Source organism: Poromitra crassiceps (genome assembly GCF_964638095.1).
Source record: "Poromitra crassiceps genome assembly, chromosome: 11".
Lineage (NCBI taxonomy): Eukaryota > Metazoa > Chordata > Actinopteri > Beryciformes > Melamphaidae > Poromitra > Poromitra crassiceps.
In genome coordinates, this window is record NC_139643.1 from 42448424 (window position 1) to 42470953 (window position 22530).

Consider the following 22530-nt stretch of genomic DNA (forward strand, 5'->3'; position numbering starts at 1 on the left):
GGGCCAAGATAGCCTGATATTCCTGTTCAACATATGCCCGACTACACCAAATACATACAGAATGTCTGTCTCATGGCATTTATTTGTTTCTGACAAGTGAGAAAAACAGTAAAATTCCCCCAAACGACTCTACTCTGAACTAGCTTTAACCAACTCACATACATTTAGACTATCCTGTGAGATCTCCTTTTAATAACTAATGTAAAAAAATATCACTTCCATTCACTGAGCCTCCCCTGAAACTGCTTGGAGCCCCGCTGGGGAGGCCCGCCTCCCACTTTGAAAACCTCTGATGTACAGTAGAGCGATGAAGCGAGGGGTAGGAAAGGGTGTGAATAAGGGGAGGAAGAAAGGCGGTTTATCAAACCTGAGAGGATAGCCTCTTCTTGTCTCTATCGCTGTGTTTGTCTCTCTGTGGGGGGGAAATATGGAGTACAGTGCATCTCATTGTTGCGTCTTCATAAAGCGTGTGACTAGTCAAACATTTCACCAATCACTGCTGTTTCTCATTAGCCCCGCAGATAAGGGCGAGTCAGAGAGCAGCCATGGCATGAAAATTATATATATATATATATATATATATATATATATATTATATGGTAGGAGTAGGGTGGAGACTCTGGAGATGATGTGCGCCGCTGCAGTTATGAAATCGCCCACCAAAGACGATGGGATTCAAGCAAGACGGCCCAACTTCAACTCAATTCCTGTCACAGTTGATAGAGCAATCAGAGTTGCTCGAGTGACATCATTGATGACATCACAGTTGCTCGAGTGACATCACTGGCGACATCACTGATGACATCACAGTTGCACAAGTGACATCACTGATGACATCACTTCCGTCACAAATCATGACTGACACACCACCACAGACATCACTTAGCCACTTTTAAATTGTGTGTACCTTATTGTAAAGTCAGTGACCATTACTTTCCCTCTACCTAAAATTGGAAATTGAGTCCTTTCTTACACGTATCTTCAAAATCTGGGTACTTCAGGTGCCTCTCCTGTGTGTTTCTATGTGAGTGATCAGGAGAATTCAATTTAAATTCTGTCCAAATGTCCCTGTCATGCTTTGGCTTTAAATGGGAATACTTCCACCCAGAGAACTTAAACTGCCATTGCTTATGTAAAATAGCACTTTGTATGCCTCAACTGAGTTGTCACTGAATTTGAAATAGCAATCAGTTACTCTGCTCATTACTGGGAAAAGAAAGATGCTATTTACTGAGGAATACATTACCACTCAACACGGCTGGAGGATTTGAATTAACTCGCCCAGTCAGTCGGTGAACTACAATCTAGGAAAGAGAACGAAATGTAGATTTTCACGCAGGTTGCATGAGGTTTATTACACGTGTCTGAAATCCAGCCCCCATTTATTTCTGTAAAGGTAAAGAAACACAATTCATAGTTTTCCAAGCAGAGGCCACGTAGATCTCAATATTATGCAGAGCTGCCAAATGAAATTGCATCTCAAAATGATTTCCCATCTTCCAAGAGAATATAGAGAGCATTGTGAAGAGGGGAGATGGTGTAGTGGCAAATTAATTTGAAATGCCTTGTTGATCCATCAAAAAATGAGTTGCTCGTTTTAAAATGAATAAGGATTTGTTTATTCCATCATCAGCTTCCCTCTGTACAGAGCGTCACAAATCAAAGGTTTGTGCATCGAACATAAACATTGCAGTCCAATTATACCCAACTCCAGCCCCCCTCCGATGACTGGTCGCTGGTACAATTCCATCGGATGTTTGACAAGACAGACACAGTAAGACCCTGATCTTTACAATAAGTCAAAACAAAACCTTCTATGTACCGGAAAGACAAAACACAATGTTATCTCCTCCTCTCCAGGTGGAATGCCTTTTCGACATAACAAACAGCTTCTCAGAAGAGACACTCAAAATGAGTGCCTGAGATGCCAGCTATGCGTGTCAGCTAGATCACAATTACACAGAGTCAACAATGATCAACAACCAATCAATAAGCAGTCAATCAATCATTTTACTCTGACAATGGTCTTCTGGATGGAGATGGTCTTCTGGAGAGAGGAGAGACGTTGAAGAGGAGAGACAGAACATGAATGTGTAAAGCATCTCCATTTCAAGCCAGTGTCATTCAAAAAGCAATGATTGACTCCCGCGTCCCGCTCTCATGACGCACACAGGAAGGAACAACAGCAATCGACGCGCCAGGCCAGCTCAATCAATCTCGCCAAATGCATTCAAGGCTATTTCCGTCGAAACGCTCCTCGGGTGTCTTTGCCCACAACGGCACAAATCACACCTGGGTGACGTTCAGAGCCCAACACATTCAACAACGGATATATGAGCTCAAATGAAAACAAATAACGGAGGCGCGCAAATTGAGCTATCAGAATGGAGGGGTGACCAAGGCAATAACTTTTCAATGAAATTACGGCCCTGAGACTGTGAAGAGTCAGCTTGTCAATGTCTCCCTATGTGTGGGAACCGGCGGTGTTCAGGCCTTGAAGCGTGAATTCCTCATTTCTTCTCATATAGAATGTGCTGTGAGGTCCAGCCACTCGACAGTGAGTCATGGCACAATAAGGAGAGAAGAGAGAGAGAGAGAGAGAGATAAGGAAAGTATGAGGCGATGTGTCTCTCTCACTATTAGCAGGTATTGGCTTTGTGCAGGAGAACAGATGCTGCATTAGTCACAGGCAGGCTCAATGCTCATCTGTGTTGAACTGTGCACGTACGTGAGTGGGTGGGCTGGCTGTGTGTGTGCTGTGTGGGAGGAGGCGGGCTGTGTGTGTGTGTGTGTGTGTGTGTGTGTGTGAAACAGACACATCTGACTGGCTCCAAAGAGGTGTCATGTATACAGTACAGTAGACTGCTCTCATGTAAAAGATTGTGCCCAGTTATTCATGTCAACTAGTTGATTACGGTACATTCACTTGTGTCAACCATTGACCTGTGTCAACCAAACTCCATAGCTCCAGAGTGGGAATATTGGCTTTAAACAGAATGAGGCATTATTCACATGAGCTACAGTGCTTTTGTAAAGGGTTTGATATGGAGCAGTGTGTGGGGGCCGAGGGGAGGAAAGAAAAGCAGAAACCCAGAGGAGCCTCCTGCAACAAAGTGTCCATCTGAGCTTTTTGCGGTCGATTGAATGAGGGATCAAAGGAGAGGAGAATATAGGAAAGGACAAGGCTTCAGCCGTTCAGCGTCAACTTTTTAAAATGGCTTGGGTGAGAGCCTCGACTCTCTCTCTCTCACACACACACACACACACACACACACACACACACACACAAACACACATCACAGGCAGGCCTGACATGGTCAGATGGTAGACAAGAGGCTGACCTTTACCAGCTTTGGCGTGACTCACTCCTCCACTGAGAGAAAGAGGGAGTGTGTGTGTGTGTGTGTGTGTGTGTGTGTGTGTGTGTGTGTGTGTGTGTGTGTGTGTGTGTGTGTGTGTGTGTGTGCGTGCGTGCGTGCGTGCGTGCGTGCGTGCGTGCGTGTGTGCGTGCATGCATGCGTGGTATTGCTTGACAGAGGTAGTCAGAATGTCACAGGAGAGACAACAGTGAATGACCCATAACGATTCTGTGGTCTCAACACAAACTGCTGTACTGCAGAAATCGCTGAGATGTATTTTGCACTTTGCACAAAAAGAATTAAAAAAAAATCAGAAAAATGTATTCGGCAAGTACCATTTTTTTCATCTAAGGACAGCTGCTCAATCAGTCAATGTGGACAGATGAAAAGCCTGCAAATGTGCGTGAGTCTAATGATCTGCTGGTGAGAGCTCCCACTCAACATAATTAGCGTGTGTGTGTGTGTGTGTGTGTGTGTGTGTGTGTGTGTGTGTGTGTGTGTGTGTGTGTGTGTGTGTGTGTGTGTGTGTGTGTGTGTGTGTGTGTGCGTGCGCGTGTGCGCGTGCGTGTGTGCGTGTGTGTGTGTGCGCATGCGTTTGTGCGTGTGTGTGTGTTCCCACAGGGTACTGCAGCCTGATTACCACATGCAGCTTTTGAAATCAAAACATCTGTATTTTAGTTTTGAAGATCATTATTACTAATAGACAAATTATACTGAAATGTTGTCTTGCTCTCTCTCTACCTCTCTCTCTCTCTCTCACTCACACACACACACACACACACACACACACACACACACACACACACACACACACACGCAGGCAAAATCCCTATCAACTCATCAGCACTTTGAGATTTTTAGCACTTTGAGATTTATCTTAAATGAAAAGTGCATGACAAATACAATTTATTATTATTATTATTATTATCAATTCTTCTCTACTTGCATTATCCACCTCAAACCCCGCGTTGTTAGTAGAGTGTATAATCACGGTGCTCAGACAGAAATGTGGGAACACGTGTAGTGTCGTGTGCAAACAGGAAATAGAACCGCCGCTGCAGCCTCTCTCTGGTGAGCCATTCACTCCCCTCTTGATTAGGCAGAATTACGCCACTCACGCATCCTGCTGTGGTCCAGGCGTAGCAAATGAGACCTCTCCAAAGTGTCATTAAATTCTGCCTTCTGGGTGCCACTAACATGTCAAAATGTGACAAAATAAACGCACCCTTGACTCACAGAATGACATTATCCCAGCCTGGAATACAGTGTAGAGAGGAAATCCATTCTTTTGATGTGACAGTTTGAGGGCTCATAATAATTCAACATGGTCAATATTATTTTTTTAACTGTTGACTTGTTGGGGGGTCATATACTGTATATCGAAGTGTCCTTCCTTGAGCAAGACACTGAATCCCAAATTGCTCCCGATGGCTGTGCCAGCACCCTGCTTGGCAGCTTGCCGCCTTCGGTGTGTGAATGGGTGAATGTAGGCACTGTACAAAATCCCCCCACCAGCTCAGCCTCACCTAATCAGCTACACCTGGGGCCCTGATTGGGCCGCACCTGGGCTCAATAAAGGACGGCTGATCAGGTGAAGCTCAGTAGGCTCCAGACAGCAGTGGAGGAGGCTGCTTTGTCCTTCCCTTGATGTTCACCAATGTGCAGATGCATCATTGCCAGTAAGTCTTAGTTATAGTTAGTTATTTTCTTTGTATATTTGAATTAGATGTATTATTACTTTACAGTTGAATGTTTTCCCTTGTTTGTTTGAAACCTTTGTTAATACCTTTTGTGTTTAGGTAAAATCATCTGTATCATCTGTTTACATCAATCTACACCTGTCGGATATTCCATCACACACCAAGGAATCTGTCTAAATAAAACCCTTGGCATATGTTCCTCTGGTCCTCCTCATTCTCACCGATGCCCCACTTGCTGAGGCTATACCTTTAACCAACACCTCAAGCAGTTTCTACATGGTCCTTCGAACCTGGATTGGCCTCAGCAAGTGGTATGGACCAGAGGAACCAGCAACCAGCAGAGGGACCAAGGTGGGCACCTGGATACCATCAACAATATGGATATTATCCAGCCTTTTACTCTACTTCAGTAGCACAAACCTTCCAACCCCATCCCCCAACACAGTGTTGTTGCCATGTGGTCAGGCATACACCTGGGAGACAGCCTAGCCAACCTGCACCATATCAACTTGGTGAACACCATAGACACCTATTGATGCAGGTTAGCAGGAGGCTTGACACGATAGAGCAGAGTGTGTACCGAAGAGGAGCGGCCCCTGCACCTCCTCTGCCTCGGGTGTTCCCTGCACCTCCTCAGCCTCAGGTGCTCCCTACACCTCCTCAGCCTCAGGTGCTCCCTGCACCTCCTCAGCCTCAGGTGCTCCCTGCACCTCCTCAGCCTCAGGTGCTCCCTGCACCTCCTCTGCCTCATGTGTTCCAGGTGCCTCCTCTGCCTCAGGTGTTCCAGGCGCCTCTTCCTCAGACTCAGGTGTTCCCTACACCTCCTCCACCTCATGTGTTCCCTACACCTCCTCCACCTCAGGTGTTCCCTGCACCTCCTCCGCCTCAGGTGTTCCAGGCGCCTCCTCAGCCTCAGGTGCTCCCTGCACCTCCTCCACCTCAGGTGTTCCCTACACCTCCTCCACCTCATGTGTTCCCTACACCTCCTCAGCCTCAGGTGTTCCCTACACCTCCTCCACCTCATGTGTTCCCTGCACCTCCTCAGCCTCAGGTGTTCCCTACACCTCCTCCACCTCATGTGTTCCCTGCACCTCCTCCACCTCATGTGTTCCCTACACCTCCTCCACCTCAGGTGTTCCCTACACCTCCTCCACCTCATGTGTTCCCTGCACCTCCTCCACCTCATGTGTTCCCTACACCTCCTCCACCTCAGGTGTTCCCTACACCTCCTCCACCTCAGGTGTTCCCTACACCTCCTCCACCTCATGTGTTCCCTACACCTCCTCCACCTCAGGTGTTCCCTACACCTCCTCCACCTCAGGTGTTCCCTGCACCTCCTCCACCTCATGTGTTCCCTGCACCTCCTCCACCTCATGTGTTCCCTGCACCTCCTCCACCTCAGGTGTTCCAGGCGCCTCCTCAGCCTCAGGTGTTCCCTGCACCTCCTCAGCCTCAGGTGTTCCCTGCACCTCCTCAGCCTCAGGTGTTCCCTGCACCTCCTCAGCCTCAGGTGCTCCCTGCGCCTCCTCCGCCTCAGGTGTTTCAGTTTCACCTCCAGGGCGGCTTTGGCCACGTCTGATTTCACCAGCAGCTCCTTGAACTTCTTCAGCTCCACCTCAGCATGGAGCCATTTTTTTCTGGTGGCCTCAAAGTTCTTAACTAGTTCCATCAACTCTAGCTCTGTGATGCGTGCGGTGTCCTCCATAGCAGTCATCTGAAGACACAAGGCCAGGAGATCCCCAACCATTGCTCGATAGTTCCCATTCATTGCTGCTGGCAATGGTAAGCTCTTCTTTCACTCTGGATGACTACTCAACCCTGTAGCGCTTCTTAATCTCCGGCAGTCCCGGTGGCCCCCCTGGCTCCAGTCCCAGTGCCCCCTGCTCTGCCAGTTCCGGTGCCCCCCGCACCGCCAGTCCCGGTGGCCCCCCTGGCTCCAGTCCCAGTGCCCCCCGCACTGCCAGTCCCGGTGGCCCCCGCACCGCCAGTCCCGGTGGCCCCAGTGCCCCCTGCACTGCCAGTCCCGGTGCCCCCCGCACCGCCAGTCCCGGTGGCCCCCCTGGCTCCAGTCCCAGTGCCCCCCGCACTGCCAGTTCCGGTGGCCCCCCTGGCTCCAGTCCCAGTGCCCCCCGCACTGCCAGTTCCGGTGCCCCCCCACTGCCAGTTCCGGTGCCCCCCGCACCGCCAGTCCCAGTGGGCCCCCTGGCTCCAGTCCCAGTGCCCCCCGCACTGCCAGTACCGGTGCCCCCCGCACCGTCAGTTCTGGTGCCCCCCGCACCGTCAGTTCCGGTGCCCCCCGCACCGTCAGTTCCAGTGCCCCCCGCACCGCCAGTCCTGGTGCCCCCCGCACCGCCAGCCCTGGTGGCCCCCCTGGCACCAGTCCCGGTGCCCCCTGCACCGGTGGCCCCCCCGGCTCTAGCCCCAGTGCCCGCTAGACCTCCTGCTCGGGTGGCCCCCGCACCTCCATCCGCTCCCTTGGCACCCATCCCTCGGCGCCGACCTACCGTGGCACCGTTCCACCACCAGCATCCAGGTCGGCCTCCGGAAGGGTGCTGCTACCTGTGTCATCAGCGTCTGGGACATTGTCCAGGGTTGCTCCACCCTACTGACCTGCCCCCTGGACGCCCTCCGGACCCGTGGTGCCCTTTCACCTTCCTGCCTGACCTGGAGCCTGTGAACCCAAAACTTGTTTTTCATGGGGCGGCGGGACGCCCATCTCCCTTGGGTGATGTATGGCAGCCTTTCCTCCTACAGCTAACCCTGGATTTTCTGGACCCTGACCTGAGTTTATTTATCAAATATAATGCTATATTTGAGGGGCGGCTGTACAAAATCCCCCCACCAGCTCAGCCTCACCTAATCAGCCACACCTGGGGCCCTGATTGGGCCGCACCTGGGCTCAATAAAGGACGGCTGATTGGGTGAGGCTCAGTAGGCTCCAGACAGCAGTGGAGGAGGCTGCTTTGTCCTTCCCTTGATGGTCACCAATGTGCAGATGCATCATTGCCAGTAAGTCTTGTTATAGTTAGTTATTTCCTTTGAATATTTGAATTAGATGTATTATTACTTTACAGTTGACTGTTTTCCCTTGTTTGTTTGAAACCTTTGTTAATACCTTTTGTGTTTAGGTAAAATCATCTGTATCATCTGTTTACATCAATCTACACCTGTCGGATATTCCATCACACACCAAGGAATCTGTCTAAATAAAACCCTTGGCATATGTTCCTCTGGTCCTCCTCATTCTCACCGATGCCCCACTTGCTGAGGCTACACCTTTAACCAACACCACTAGCAGTTTCTACAGGCACATTGTAAAGTTTGAGGTTCGATCCCCGCTCCCTCCCAGCTGCTGTCGTTGTGTCCTTGCGCAAGACACTTAACCCTCCTTGCCTCGTATGATTGGTATGAATGTAGACATGAATGATGGTGGTCGGAGGGGCCGTTGAGCGCCGATGTGTGGCTGCCACGCTTTCGAACCACCGGTACGAATGGTGTGAACGAATAATGATTCTGTGAAGCGCTTTGAGCACTTGGAAAGGCGCTATATAAATCCTATTATTATAAAGCGCTTTGGATAGAAAACGCTATATAAATGCAGCCCATTTACCATTATAGAACATGTGAACACATCAAACCCCCACGCATGACACAGGCAGCTTTGAAGCCCATCAGTGACTAGATGCATCGTCCCCCCCAAGTTTTTCTCATACTGTTAAACTGTCACTCAGATGTCGACAGTATTTCGTGGTCGGAAGTTATCCTCCATTGTGGAAAACAAGCATACAAGCTGGTGCTTTACATCACACATTTTATAGACCCTTCTCACGGGGGCCATTTTGTCTCAAAGGCAAGCAAAACACTGAGGGTTTCAAACTTCCATGATTGGAATTTGGAAACCCTCATTAGTGTTTTGCTTGCACCTGTGTTTATTCTGCCTTTTTGACACAAAATGGCCCCCGTGAAAAGGGTCTATTGTCCCGATCAGACCAGCTCAATCGATCTAACACATTTATTTTCAGCTGATAAGGGATCTAGACTGCAAATATCAAGGCTTTGACATCTCTCCTCCTCTCTGTGGAAACTCTTATATAACTGAATGAATGACTTTGGATGGGTTTATTAATTGGTAGGGTACATTTTCATTCTCACCCTCTCTTCTCTTGTTCCTTCTCTGACTCCTCCCCCTCCATCCATCCTGACTGACAGGATTATCAGGACTCCACCCACCTGGAGCAGTTTGTGACCCGTTTCCTGCTGAAGGAGACGACCAATCAGCTGTATTCCCTTCAAAGCTCCCTGGAGTGCGCCATGGAAACCACCGCTGAGCAGACTCGCCAGGAGAAGTATGGACAAGTCTTTGGACTCTCTCTCTCTCTGTCATATAGTATGACTGACTCTCTGTCCCAGTCCCAGAGCTCTCTCTCTCTTTATAGCCACACTTGAGATATTCCCATGTGTGTATCTGAATGCAAACACACCGCTCTTCCACTGCCTAGAGTGTGCGGCTGTTTCTCTGGAGGATTTAAAACGGTTTCTCTGGTCCGTTTTTACAAGTGTGAAGACGTGAAGAGAGGCTGTGATTGAATGTAGTTTAGATTCATGGTCGCTTGGCATTGGTAGAGTCTCATTGCACTTGTTACTCAAAAAAGTAACAAGGTATTACAGGCTCTGAAAGTGAAATGTAATCAAGTATAAAAGTCAAACGTATTTCTACCGACTGTTTCTGTGCAAACTGAACTTCACGTCATATTAAGATAAACAGAATTTCCGCGCGCTCAGTTCTTGGGTGGGGAGTCTGGAGACGATGAACCAAGCACACACGCTCAGGGCCGGTTCCAGAACAAGATGACTAGGGGTGCATCCCAGATAGGAAGGGGTGCAGTTGCCCGGCCGAAGGCCAAAGGCCGGCCGGGCCCACTGGGGTGGCTGGCCAAAGGCCGGCCGCCCGAAAAATTTGACATGTTATTTTACTAAAGATAATGCATTTGACCATCATTTCAAGTAGAATGATACCACCCAAGCAAGAATATTTCAAGTGTTTCAAGTGCTTTACTGAAATATTTGGACCATATAATGATAATACAATTATCTCAACCTTAAAAGGTTACATATAGGTGCCAAAAAGCCATAAAATCACATCAAAGAACAAAGAAAAACAACAACTATAATTCAAGTTTAAACAGTAAGTGTGCAGCTGTAGCATTTTTTTTTTTTTTTTTTTTTTACTTTTCAACTGAGCATGCAGACAATTAAAATAAGGGTGCAATGCATGCTTTTGCACCCCCGTAGAACCGGGCCTGCACACGCTACAGGTGGTGTATGCTGATGGTATTTAATCTCTGCTCCTGGATTTGTTTGAAACAGTCAATGAAGAACTAAATCTAGGAAATGAAAATAAATAAACTGACAGTCCTTCAAGTCAGTTTTGGTGGAGCACGTAGTCCTTCATCACTTGTGTTAGTGGTAGGAAGTGGACTTGGTTCAGGCGATGTCTGCCCAGTGATTAGCGGATCCGGATCCGACACACTCGCTTGGTCTGGTAATTGTCAGCCCATTCAATCGTCGTTATCAGCGTCTTATCACCCCATTCATATCGGCCTGTAGGGCCCTACTGACCTGCTAGTAGGCGCAGAAGGTCGTTATCAGCGATTCGTTATCAGGAGAGGTTTCCGTTTTCGTCTTTTAACGCGTTTTGTTGCTTAATTCTAACGCTAAACCTAACCCTAACCCTCTTTATTTGCCTAAATATAAAGTTGTTTGATAACGGCCATCGAAACCTACTGAAACCTCCTAGCAGGTTTATCAGCGATAGGAATGGGGCTGATGACGAACCTACTGAATCTCTGGGTGACAACAGTCAGATCGGGTACTGTCCAGAAAGACCATGAGTGCCTCGGGACCCGCCCTCTCCTCCAGCTGTGCCTGCTCCGAGTCCTGGGTCACCAGGGCCGGGTCGGCGCCGTGGTCCAGGAGCAGCTGGGCGAAGGCCGCTTGTATAGTTACTTCCTGTGTGTGTGTGTGTGTGTGTGTGTGTAGGTGGGTGTATTTTTGTGTACACGAGAGAACAATAGAGCCCTTTATCATCACTATTTATACACAAGCCTCTCTACCTTTGAAGAGAATGAAGAGACTCAATGTAAAATCTGTTCATGCTTTGTATTCATGTATCTTAGAGTATCTTAGATTTTTTTATTTAGACCTGTAACTTCAACAGAATGTCCCCGTCTACACTTTTAGGCAGCATAATTGATTATAGCTATGCCATGTGCACTCTTTCTTTCTTTTTCTTTCTTTCTTTCTATCATGGCCCAAATATTTAATTCGCTCAACATAATGCAGAACGTATAGTTTGCTGACCTTAACTATACAGTACATGTCATGTAGCGTTTATAATCTATGTGACGATCCGTGACCGATTTATGTCTGAAAAGACTTCAAACTGAAGTCACACACACACACACACACACACACACACACACACACACACACATTCTGCTTTTGATGAGAAGAGTGGGCTACCTTAATATGATACCCGTGATGTGAGAATAGGTTTAAGATAGGACTTTCCACAACCGGGAAAAATCTAGTAGCCCATAATTAATTCACAAGCTGCAGTCCAATGTGTCCGTATGCTTGATGTATGGAGGAGGAGCTGGTAGCGGCTCCCTCTCGGTCTTGTTCTGACAAGCCAGCAGTCTTAATTACTAACCCAGGCTGAAAATGATGCTAATATAGCACGGAGCAGCCCCATCGCCATGCATGTCAGCCCACGGTTCAATGTCAACAGAGAGGGAGGAGGAGGAGCTAAAGAGCACATCAGTGTACCCACTGTTGGTGCACCGTGCAGCACAGCTGGCTGAAATCCCTCCAATGACCTTTTTAGATGTTGACTGTTTTCCCCCCCTGTTCTGTTGCCCTCCAGCTAAATAAGTAAGAGGACATTATCTTGGCTGTGAGCTTCTTGGCAAATAATGTGCCGAGTATGTTGTTTGTTTGTGACAGTCATGTACAGCTGGTGGAATGGAAAAAGGACACACACACACACACACACACACACACACAGTGGGGCACATAGGCAGAAAGAGATACAAGTGTATACATGCACACAACGCTGATGCACGTGTATTGTATTCACCATGTGCGCATCTGTATTCACTGTGTGTGTGTATATATATATATATATATATACACACACACACACACACACACACACACTGTATATTTATTTATTTATTTATTTATAGATATATTTTTCCAGAACTATGAATTAGAATTAATACTATAACTACTACTAACAACAATACTAATATGAATGATGCACTTTTCTTACTGTAATCAAGTTACAAAGTGTTGTAAAATAAAACAGAGGATAAGCTACTATGCAATTATGCTCTGTTGACTCCGCAGTTCCCATGTAGCTCATTAAGGCCCATTTAATCAAATTCAAAATGTATTGTTATGTAGCCTATATAAATGAAAAGAACTACTCATTAGCCAGCAAACAGTAACTTACTTTACACAGTAAGTAGCCCTATAATATTAGTAAACAAAATCACTGAAATATTGTATCCAGGTTGTAGCCATTCGTCTGCCAGATCGGAGATGGGAACATAACACTGACAAAATGTCGTCATCTAAAGAATGCTAATTTGTGTAAAACTGTAAGATGTCGGAGGTGGTACATTTCTTGTGATCTCACACTACAACGCCTGATTGAGATGTCGGCTGTCGCACAAGTTTTTGAGATGTGAGACAAATTCCCCATGTCTCAGCAGGCGAGCTTTGAGCTTCCTCCAGAAACGAGGAGATTTTTCATGTTTGATTTTGTCTGCCAGTGTGGAATATGTGGAGACAAGTTTGGAGAACAGTGAACAGTATGAACATCAAACAATGCACAGTCGACCTAGCTCCGGCTATGCAACTGCAAATACGTTGGCTGGTGAAGAAAGAAAAATCGAAATAAACTGTTAAACTAAATGTGGTGCCCAGGGGCGGACTGGGAAAATAATTCAGGCCGGGCATTAGATACCAAGCAGGCCAGGCCGATACGGGCCGATGCACGTGCCGGCGTCCGAAGGGCGGCGACGAAAAATTTGGGCCGTTTGAAGCCCAATTTGGGCCGTTTGAAGCCCAATTTGGGGCGTTTGAAGCCAGATTTGGGCCGTTTGAAGCCCAATTTGGGTCATTTGAAGCATGATTTGGACTGTTTGAAGCCCAATTTGGGCTGTTTGAAGCCCAATTTGGGCCGTTTGAAGCCCAATTTGGGCCGAGTCCAATTTTACAATGAGATGCACCCACTTTAACCCTGAATAAAGTAATAAAACCACTAGTAAACCAGTAGGCGGCGCCTGGCCTGCTGTTCAGTGAGTGGCCTGACTGACAATTTTTTTTTTTTTTTTGCAGGCCAGGCCAGGCCAGGCCACCGGGCATTTGCCCGACGTGCCCGATTATGCAGTCCGCGCCTGGTGGTGCCTGTGTTCTGCAGGCAGGGCCCGGGTGCAGCCTGAGGTTCTGTACTGTGGTGCCTGTGTTCTGCAGGCAGGGCCCGGTGCAGCCTGAGGTTCTGTAATGTGGTGCCTGTGTTCTGCAGGCAGGGCCCGGTACAGCCTGAGGTTCTGTAATGTGTGGTGCCTGTGTTCTGCAGGCAGGGCCCGGTACAGCCTGAGGTTCTATAATGTGGTGCCTGTGTTCTGCAGGCAGGGCCCGGTGCAGCCTGAGGTTCTGTAATGTGGTGCCTGTGTTCTGCAGGCAGGGCCCGGTGCAGCCTGAGGTTCTGTAATGTGGTGCCTGTGTTCTGCAGGCAGGGCCCGGTGAAGCCGGAGGTTCTGTCCATCCAGTGGCCGGGCCGACGCTCCAACGCGACGCGCAGGCTCCAGAGGAACAGCAGCCTCTCTCCCAGCAACCCGCTCCTCAGCCTCATCAACTCAGGTGCGGTTGTGCTCTGTTGCCTTTAAGTTGCATTGCTTTTTAAATTGAAAAGTTATGTTGCATCACATTGAATTGTGCATTAGTGAATTTACTCGCACCTAACAGCACAACACTATTTCAACTATTCATTTCCCCCCCACCCAAGTGTTACATTATACTGTATATTCTAGCTAGTTCTCCAGCGCAGCTGACCTCTATAGACATTGATTGTGCTCTCAGGCCTCAAGTCACAGCCAGTATTCTGAGACTTGACACTGGTGCATTATGGGTCAGCGACCAATCCAAACAATCGTTAAAGGTTCATGTGTGTAGAATACATCCTGCGTAGGTTGGGTTTGAAAGAAAAGTGGCTCCTCCACCCTTCACCGCATCTTTCAGTCTCTTTTTCTCTGTCGCCCGTTGCCACCTCCCCCCATCTCTCTCTCTTTCTCGCTCTCTCTCTCTGTCTCTCCCCCCCCTCTCTCTCTCCCTCTCTCTCCCTCTACCAGGTGTGCATGATGAAGACAGCCAGTGGATGACCCAGGTCAACAGACTGCAGAAGCTTATCGACCGCCTAGAACAAAAGGTGATTTAAGCCACCGCTTCCTTTCAACCCTCTCACACACTGTACTTTCTTTCCGCCTCATGCGTTCTATCATGATCTCTGTCTCTCTCCTCCTCATCACCACCTGTCCTATCATCTCTGTCTCTCTCCTCCTCCTCATCACCTGTCCTATCATCTCTGTCTCTCCTCCTCCTCCTCACCACCTGTCCTATCATCTCTGTCTCTCTCCTCCTCATCACCACCACCTGTCCTATCATCTCTGTCTCTCTCCTCCTCATCACCACCACCTGTCCTATCATCTCTGTCTCTCTCCTCCTCATCACCACCTGTCCTATCATCTCTGTCTCTCTCCTCCTCATCACCACCTGTCCTATCATCTCTGTCTCTCTCCTCCTCATCACCACCTGTCCTATCATCTCTGTTTCTCTCCTCCTCATCACCACCTGTCCTATCATCTCTGTCTCTCTCCTCCTCATCACCACCTGTCCTATCATCTCTGTCTCTCTCCTCCTCTTCACCACCTGTCCTATCATCTCTGTCTCTCTCCTCCTCACCACCACCTGTCCTATCATCTCTGTCTCTCTCCTCCTCATCACCACCTGTCCTATCATCTCTGTCTCTCTCGTCCTCATCACCACCTGTCCTATCATCTCTGTGTCTCTCTCCTCCTCCTCATCACCACCTGTCCTATCATCTCTGTGTCTCTCTCCTCCTCCTCATCACCACCTGTCCTATCATCTCTGTCTCTCTCCTCCTCATCACCACCTGTCCTATCATCTCTGTCTCTCCTCCTCCTCATCACCACCTGTCCTATCATCTCTGTCTCTCTCCTCCTCACCACCACCTGTCCTATCATCTCTGTCTCTCTCCTCCTCATCACCACCTGTCCTATCATCTCTGTCTCTCTCCTCCTCATCACCACCTGTCCTATCATCTCTGTCTCTCTCCTCCTCATCACCACCTGTCCTATCATCTCTGTCTCTCCTCCTCCTCATCACCACCTGTCCTATCATCTCTGTCTCTCTCCTCCTCATCACCACCTGTCCTATCATCTCTGTCTCTCTCGTCCTCATCACCACCTACACATTTTAGAATAGGCCTAATAGTGAAGACATCAAAACATATAACACAACATGAAATAACACAAATGACCCAGCGACCAAAAAAAGGTGCTAAACAAATCAAAGCTATATCTTATATTTTAGGTTCTTTGAAGTAGGACAGGCTTTGGAAATAAATAAATGAAACATAGACATACAATTGATTTGTCTGAGAAACAAATTGGAAGCAATGAAAGCATAAGCCGTTTTTTTTTTATTTGGATAAACCCCTTGAGATGTACCATCTGGTTTTCGAGGGGGGTCCTCAAAGCGGATCAACACAGATCCAAACGGCTTTAAGACAATGAAAACATATACTGTACATTCAATCAGTTGTGTCTAAACTTTTGCTGTGAAGTTTCTATAATATCTCGTTTCTCAGCGCATCATATCTTTTTTGTGTCCACTTTGTGTTGTTGCATCTTGTGTCGGCGCATGTCTTTTTGGAAAGCGTGTACTCCTCACTAACTGCCCGTGTCCTGCAGGAGATTCGCCTGGAGCCCGTGGAAGAAGAGGTCTTGGACGGCTCCAGCAAATCGGTTTGTTGCCTGACTCTCATCTACTTTTCCACCGTTTCTCCGCCCTGAAAAAAATAATGTCCGTTTTGCATTTTCAAAAAACATATTCAAATTGAACCAACGTATCGTGAGACTCCAGGAAGTGTCTTTTCTATCCATCCATGTTGTGTAGGGCTCACACTGTGGAGAATTACAGAAAGGGGAGGCCACATTGATAACAAGCGCCCGGCTGTTGTCATAGCAACAGCGGGGCTGAAACTTGTCTCAAGCCCTTCCTTTGCTCCTTCTTTCTTCATCCATATTCTTCCTCCTTCTAGACTCGGCATTCGTTTATTGAGCCTGATTTCCAGACTATAGGCTTAGCTTAGGCACCTGGGTAAAGAGTGAGCAGACTGAGAGTGAGCTGAGGGAATGTGTGAGGATGAAAGTGTGTCTGTGTGTATGTGTGCAAGACAGACAAACAGAGAGGGAGTGTGTGTGTGTGTGTGTGTGTGTGTGTGTGTGTGTGTGTGTGTGTGTGTGTGTGTGTGTGTGTGTGTGTGTGTGTGTGTGTGTGTGTGTCAAAGCTATGAACAAACAAAACATTGAGAGAGTTTCATCTCCCTCTTGTGTGAAATATTTACAGCCTAGGTTTATGTATGGTGTGTGTGTGTGTGTGTGTGTGTGTCTTTCCCTATTTAGCTTGGCATCTGTTACACTCATCTGTTTACCCTCTGTAGCCAAAGCACTGCGTTCACATGCCACAGCAAAGAGAGACTGTGATCTCCACCCAGGCTCCGTGTCGCTCATTTCATGGACGAGAGACTCACTGTAACCCGCCACTGACCCACTTAGCATCAGAGCACGCCGTGAGAAGAACCCTCTCAGGAGGGTTCCTCTATAGCTGCAACATCTTCCATCCTACACACACACACACACACAGTGGACAGCTGAAGATGAGAACTGATCTCTAAAGATGCTCAATAGCGCTGTCACTTCAATGAACAATTTGAACTGTTAAAGAGATGAATTATGAAAATAAGTACTTTTTAACGGATAGTATCCCTACATATGAATATTACATGCCGCTTAATTGAAAGCTCATTATTAGAGTATGATGCTGGTGTTTCAGCTTAATGCACTAGGCGTGTCAATCAAAGCATATTAGGTTTTAATTCTGCCGAAATTACCTAACATGTGGGTTTGTGTGCACGTGCATCATGTAGGCATGTGTGTGTTCGTGCGTGTGTGTGTGCGTGGGCGTGGGCGTGTGCGTGTGCGTGTGCGTGTGCGTGTGCGTGTGTGTGTGTGTGTGTGTGTGTGTGTGTGTGTGTGTGTGTGTGTGTGTGTGCTTCTTCCAAATGAGTCCCTGAGAGAGTGTCTCGCCATAGTCTATAAGTCAGCACACACAGATCACTCAGAGAGTGTGATGCATGGCTGTGGGGGCAGAGCGTTCACTCCTTGCTCCTTGCCCCTCTGCCTCTGTCATTAAATTAAATCATTAAATCCTCATTAACCACAGGAAATGATAAAGCATGTTTAACCACAGGAAGTGATCAATGATGTCATTATTATCCCAGCTTTTGCCTTTGTTGTCGCTTGCTGTTGCCGTTGGAGACAGACGCTGGTGCTTTGACATTTTGCCGTCTTTCTCCGGCACAAAAAGACATGTGAGAAAGATGTCATCTTAATGTCAGATGAGGATCATATCACGATCAGACAGGGTCACATTACTGTAGTCGGTTGGCTAATTCGTTCAGAATCCTTAAGAAATGAACATTGGATTATAAATAGAATATATAAAAGGCTACCCAAAGTCCACCTTTCAGTATTAGGTGAGTCACCAATGTTCTGCTACCACACTGAATCATCATGAGACCTGTCGGAAGATTTCTGAATGCCCTTCGCTTCCTCAAGCTCTCTCCCCACCATAGGCGATAGACCCTTTTCGCGGGGGCCATTTTGTGTCGAAAAGGCAGAATAAACACAGGTGCAAGCAAAACACTAATGGGGGTTTCCAAATTCCAATCATGGAAGTTTGAAACCCTCATTAGTGTTTTGCTTAATTGCACCTGTGTTTACCCTGCCTTTTCGACACAAAATGGCCCCCGTGAGAAGGGTCTATTCTTGATCTTCTTTTCACATGTGTATATGTGTGTGTGTGTGTGTGTGTGTGCGTGTGTGTGTGTGCCTGCGTTGCGGGCATGTGCATTCCTGTGTGTGTTCCCAGCACATCCTGATAGTCCAGAGGCAGCTCTCGGTGCTGCAGGATGAGCTGCAGGAGTTTCGCCTGGCTCTCAGACAGTACACGGAGTGTGCCTGTGCCCAGACCGGATGCCTACAGTCAGTTCAGCTTCACGTCATTCACTTTGTATCCATCATCATCATACAGTACCATACTCTGTTGCATCCCCCCCCCCTCCTCCTCCTCCAACCATAGTTTGAAGCTCTGTTGAGCCTCTCTGCTTAACTCGAGCCTTTTAGCGCCGGGGCAGAAGAGACGTGAGTCACTCACACATTAACAGCTGCTTTTGGTTTACAGTCGCCTACAGGACAGGATGACATTTAGAGCTTTGTCGTGATAAATTATCTAAAGAACCAGTCATGGTAAATGGTAAATGGCCTGCATTTATATAGCGCTTTTATCCAAAGCGCTTTACAATCAGTAGGTAGTCTACATTCACCCATTCATACACCGATGGCGGCAGGCTGCCACGCAGGGTGCCTACACACCATCGGGAGCAAGGAGGGTTAAGTGTATTGCCCAAGGACACAACGACAGCAGCTGGGAGGGAGCGGGGATCGAACCGCCAACCCTTGTGTCATTGGCCGACCCGCTCTACCTCCTGAGCTAAAGGATTTGTTTTCAATGACTCTTGAGACTACAACACATGACAAGACAATATATAACCGCAGCTTGAAGCCATTGATGAGAGATTCTGACTAATATGCATCGTGCTCACGCAGTCGGAGCGTGGGGTTCAAACAGAAAGTGTATTAGGGACATGATGTACTGCCCTCATTAGTGATTGCATGATGATGTTTGCTTGTTCTTTTCTCTTGTTTATATCGTATGCTTTGTTCGGATTATTATTAATATCGGTCTAATTTCTTAGGTATAGGGACCAAGCCCAATAGGGTTTCCTCTCTCTACCGGCACAATAAACCCCCCCCCCCACCCCCTCTCCTTTTGTCTGTTTTTGATTTTAATATGTGCATATTGTTGTTTTGCATTTCTGCAGTATCGCAGTTCAGCGGCTGGCAAATGAGTCACGCTTCATTCTCTATGAATTCTGGGAGCACAACAATGTGTGGAAGAAGTAAGTACCCCCCTGCTCCATCACGAGCGGCGCGCTGATGCACCGTGGCAGGTTCAAATGAAGCCCAATTTATTCACTCACTGAGAAAGGTCTGGCTCACACAGTAGTCACTGCACTCTGTGTCGCTTAATGAGACGAGTGGCAGGAGGGTCGTTAATGAGATGGAACGTCAACGGGAACAAAAATGTATAGGGAAGAAGATATGGATGAAATGAAGACGGCACAATTACAGCTAATTGATGATTATTATGATGATAATGATCATTCAGATTATGTTCCCGAGATACTAAATGTGTCTCGATGATGGACCCTTTATGTGTCTTAATGTCAATATAATGTCTTTTCCAACTGTAGCGGACATTGTAAATTAAATGAAATGTTTCAATACTGCCAGTAAGTGCATACGCTATTAACCCTTCAACTGCAGTGGCAGTATATGATTATACATAATTAATTGTGCAGCCTTATAGAAATAGAATCTTCTGCGCAGAGTTTCTTAAAGGAACAGTACAACATATCCAATCACCTTTGAATAATACCTTACCATCCCATAGATTGTCATGGCAGGAGATTAGTTTCATTTAACTAACGGTAATCCTTATTCAACAAGTCGACTTAGAACATAATTATTGTTATTTACAACAACAGCCTGGGAGAATAGTGGCAGGGAGAGGTGTGTGTGTGTGTGTGTGTGTGTGTGTGTGTGTGTGTGTGTGTGTGTGTGTGTGTGTGTGTGTGTGTGTGTGTGTGTGTGTGTGGGGAGAGAGAGAGAGAGAGAGAGGCGTGATTTCTAACCCCACATAGGATAAGCAATAACCACGCCCTGTGGCGCTGGGATTGGCCAGGAGCATTGAAGCTTGGGACTAAAGCACCTGGGGTTTTTCATCTTTTAAAATAAAGATGTTTAAAAAACTATTGCTTGTTCCATTTTCAGTGCTGTACCTTTTCTCTGGGTAAGAATTGAGCTTGAAATTAACGATATGATACATTATATTATATGAGCTATGAACGTGAACACAACACCGTTTATATTATTGCATGTTTTTGTAGATTGTGTACATTGTGTAGATTACAATTATACTTATTATTATTATTACTATGCTAAGGAAGGTAGGTGACCATAATTCATTTCAATGTCCGCTCTCGAAATCGCTGTCCGTTCTCAAGAGCTATTCAGTTGGTTCATGAAATCGCTGGGCTGCGTGCCCTCCAGTGTTGCTCCTGGCCAATCCCAGCGCCACAGGGCGTGGTTATTGCTTATCCTATGTGGGGTTAGAAATCACGCGTGAGAGAGTGAGTGAGTGAGTGAGTCAGTCAGTCAGTCATACTGTACAGGTCATTCCAGTAGGCTGCCCTCTTTGTCCATTAGCAGTGAGTGTGAAACTTCCCCCCGCTCTTCTCTGCCCAGTCACCTTCAGACCCACTACAGTAAGACCTTCCAGAGAGGGAACGTGGACTTTCTGGAAACTCCTGAGATCATAACCACCATGCTGGTTCCTGGTAGGCCATCCATAACTCATTATGTCCAATACATAAGCACTGTAACTACCACAGATTAACAAGATTTGCCACTAGCTTTACCTGACTTTTTCTTTAGAAAATGTAATGAACACCATCTGATTCTTCCATCTTCTCATAATCAAATCCAACATGTTAGACTTTCACTCCTCTTTATTTTTATATATGTCTGATTTTATCCTCTCATTGCACTAAATTGACTGTGTGTTATTCTGTGCTCATGTTGTAATCAGTTGGCTATATGTGATCATAGCAATCAGTTGGCTATCTGTGATTCTGGTAATCAGTTGAACTTACCTCTACATTGCAAGCATCATTCCCCACTAACCACCTACACATGTTTTGATTCTGAGCAAAAGGCGGTCTTCAATGCATTTGTCATTGCACACACACACACACACACACACATGCATACAGGATAGACATACTGACACCCAGTACTCGCTCAATGTCTGATTGATTGGGGTCATTGTTCAGGGTCAGTGAATCATCTCTCTCTCTCTCTCTCTCTACTCTGCACCTCCTCACCTCTCCTCTCCCACAGCCTCATGGTGGGTCCTCAACAACAACTGAAGGTGGACTGGAGTGGACCCTTGAGGAGCAGGCAATGGCACCATCGCCCATGGGGACCAGTCAGACAGCAAAGAGTCACCTGACAACATGTCAATGATGAGCAGCACACACACACACACACACACACACACACACACACACACTCTCACACTAACGTCAACTCGTGAAGTCATGGTGAATAGTTTCAGTTGATGACCTCCATGTTCCTTCATAGTTAGGTGGTAGCAGTAATAGCCCACGTGTGTGTTTGTTTATACTCCTAGAAGACCTTGATGTTCTAAAGCAATGACATCATCAGACGGGGACGAGTCTGGTGATTTGACATCATCACTGTGTTTGGCGTTACATCATCCGGAGCCCAGGGTCGTTTGTGGACGTATGGGAACTCGAGCGTGCTGTGTGTGTGTGTGCAGGTGCACCGGAATTAGTTTTGAAATGGGGGGGACAATAACTTTTGACAAGAAAGCAACCAAATCAGGCTAAATAAGTGGTAGATAGAAATAATATTTATTTTTAACACAACGTGCAATTCTGGAACATTTCAATATTGGACAAAATAAAACATAAAAATATACTATATGAATCAAACCCTTAAGTGTAACACATATAGTGGGAAGGTGGTATATATAACTATCATAACCACAATGAGTTATAGCCATGATTGGGAAGTTTGAAGACCAGAGCTGTTAATTCTCAGGTCCCCACCAGTCTCTCTCATTTTGGGGGAACAGATTTTCCCCATGTCCCCCCATTTTGTGTGTGTGTGTGTGTGTGTGTGTGTGTGTGTGTGTGTGTGTGTGTGTGTGTGTGTGTGTGTGTGTGTGTGTGTGTGTGTGTGTGTGTGTGTGTGTGTGTGTGTGTGTGTGTGTGTGTGTGGGGCAGAGAGATATGATTTTATTTGTTTGTAGCAGCTCTGGGGAGCTCGACCAAGTGAACCGTTATTCTGTTGTTACTGTATTTAATGTGTCAAATCGGGGTAATAATCTGT

General features: G+C 47.0%; 1 protein-coding gene across 1 annotated transcript in view; it reads left to right on the forward strand.

Moving 5' to 3' along the window:
- The window catches only part of necab1 (N-terminal EF-hand calcium binding protein 1), a gene marked incomplete at both ends in the record, with an annotated part of 36368 nt that extends 14826 nt beyond the window's left edge, over positions 1-21542 (forward strand). The window contains 8 exons of the mRNA XM_083646469.1: positions 9269-9405; positions 13863-13990; positions 14479-14555; positions 16120-16173; positions 18362-18474; positions 19374-19451; positions 20860-20951; positions 21514-21542. Coding sequence (XP_083502595.1) covers positions 9269-9405; positions 13863-13990; positions 14479-14555; positions 16120-16173; positions 18362-18474; positions 19374-19451; positions 20860-20951; positions 21514-21542 — 708 coding nt within the window. The remainder of the gene's footprint in view (positions 1-9268; positions 9406-13862; positions 13991-14478; positions 14556-16119; positions 16174-18361; positions 18475-19373; positions 19452-20859; positions 20952-21513) is intronic.
- Between the last annotated feature and the right edge of the window lie 988 nt (positions 21543-22530).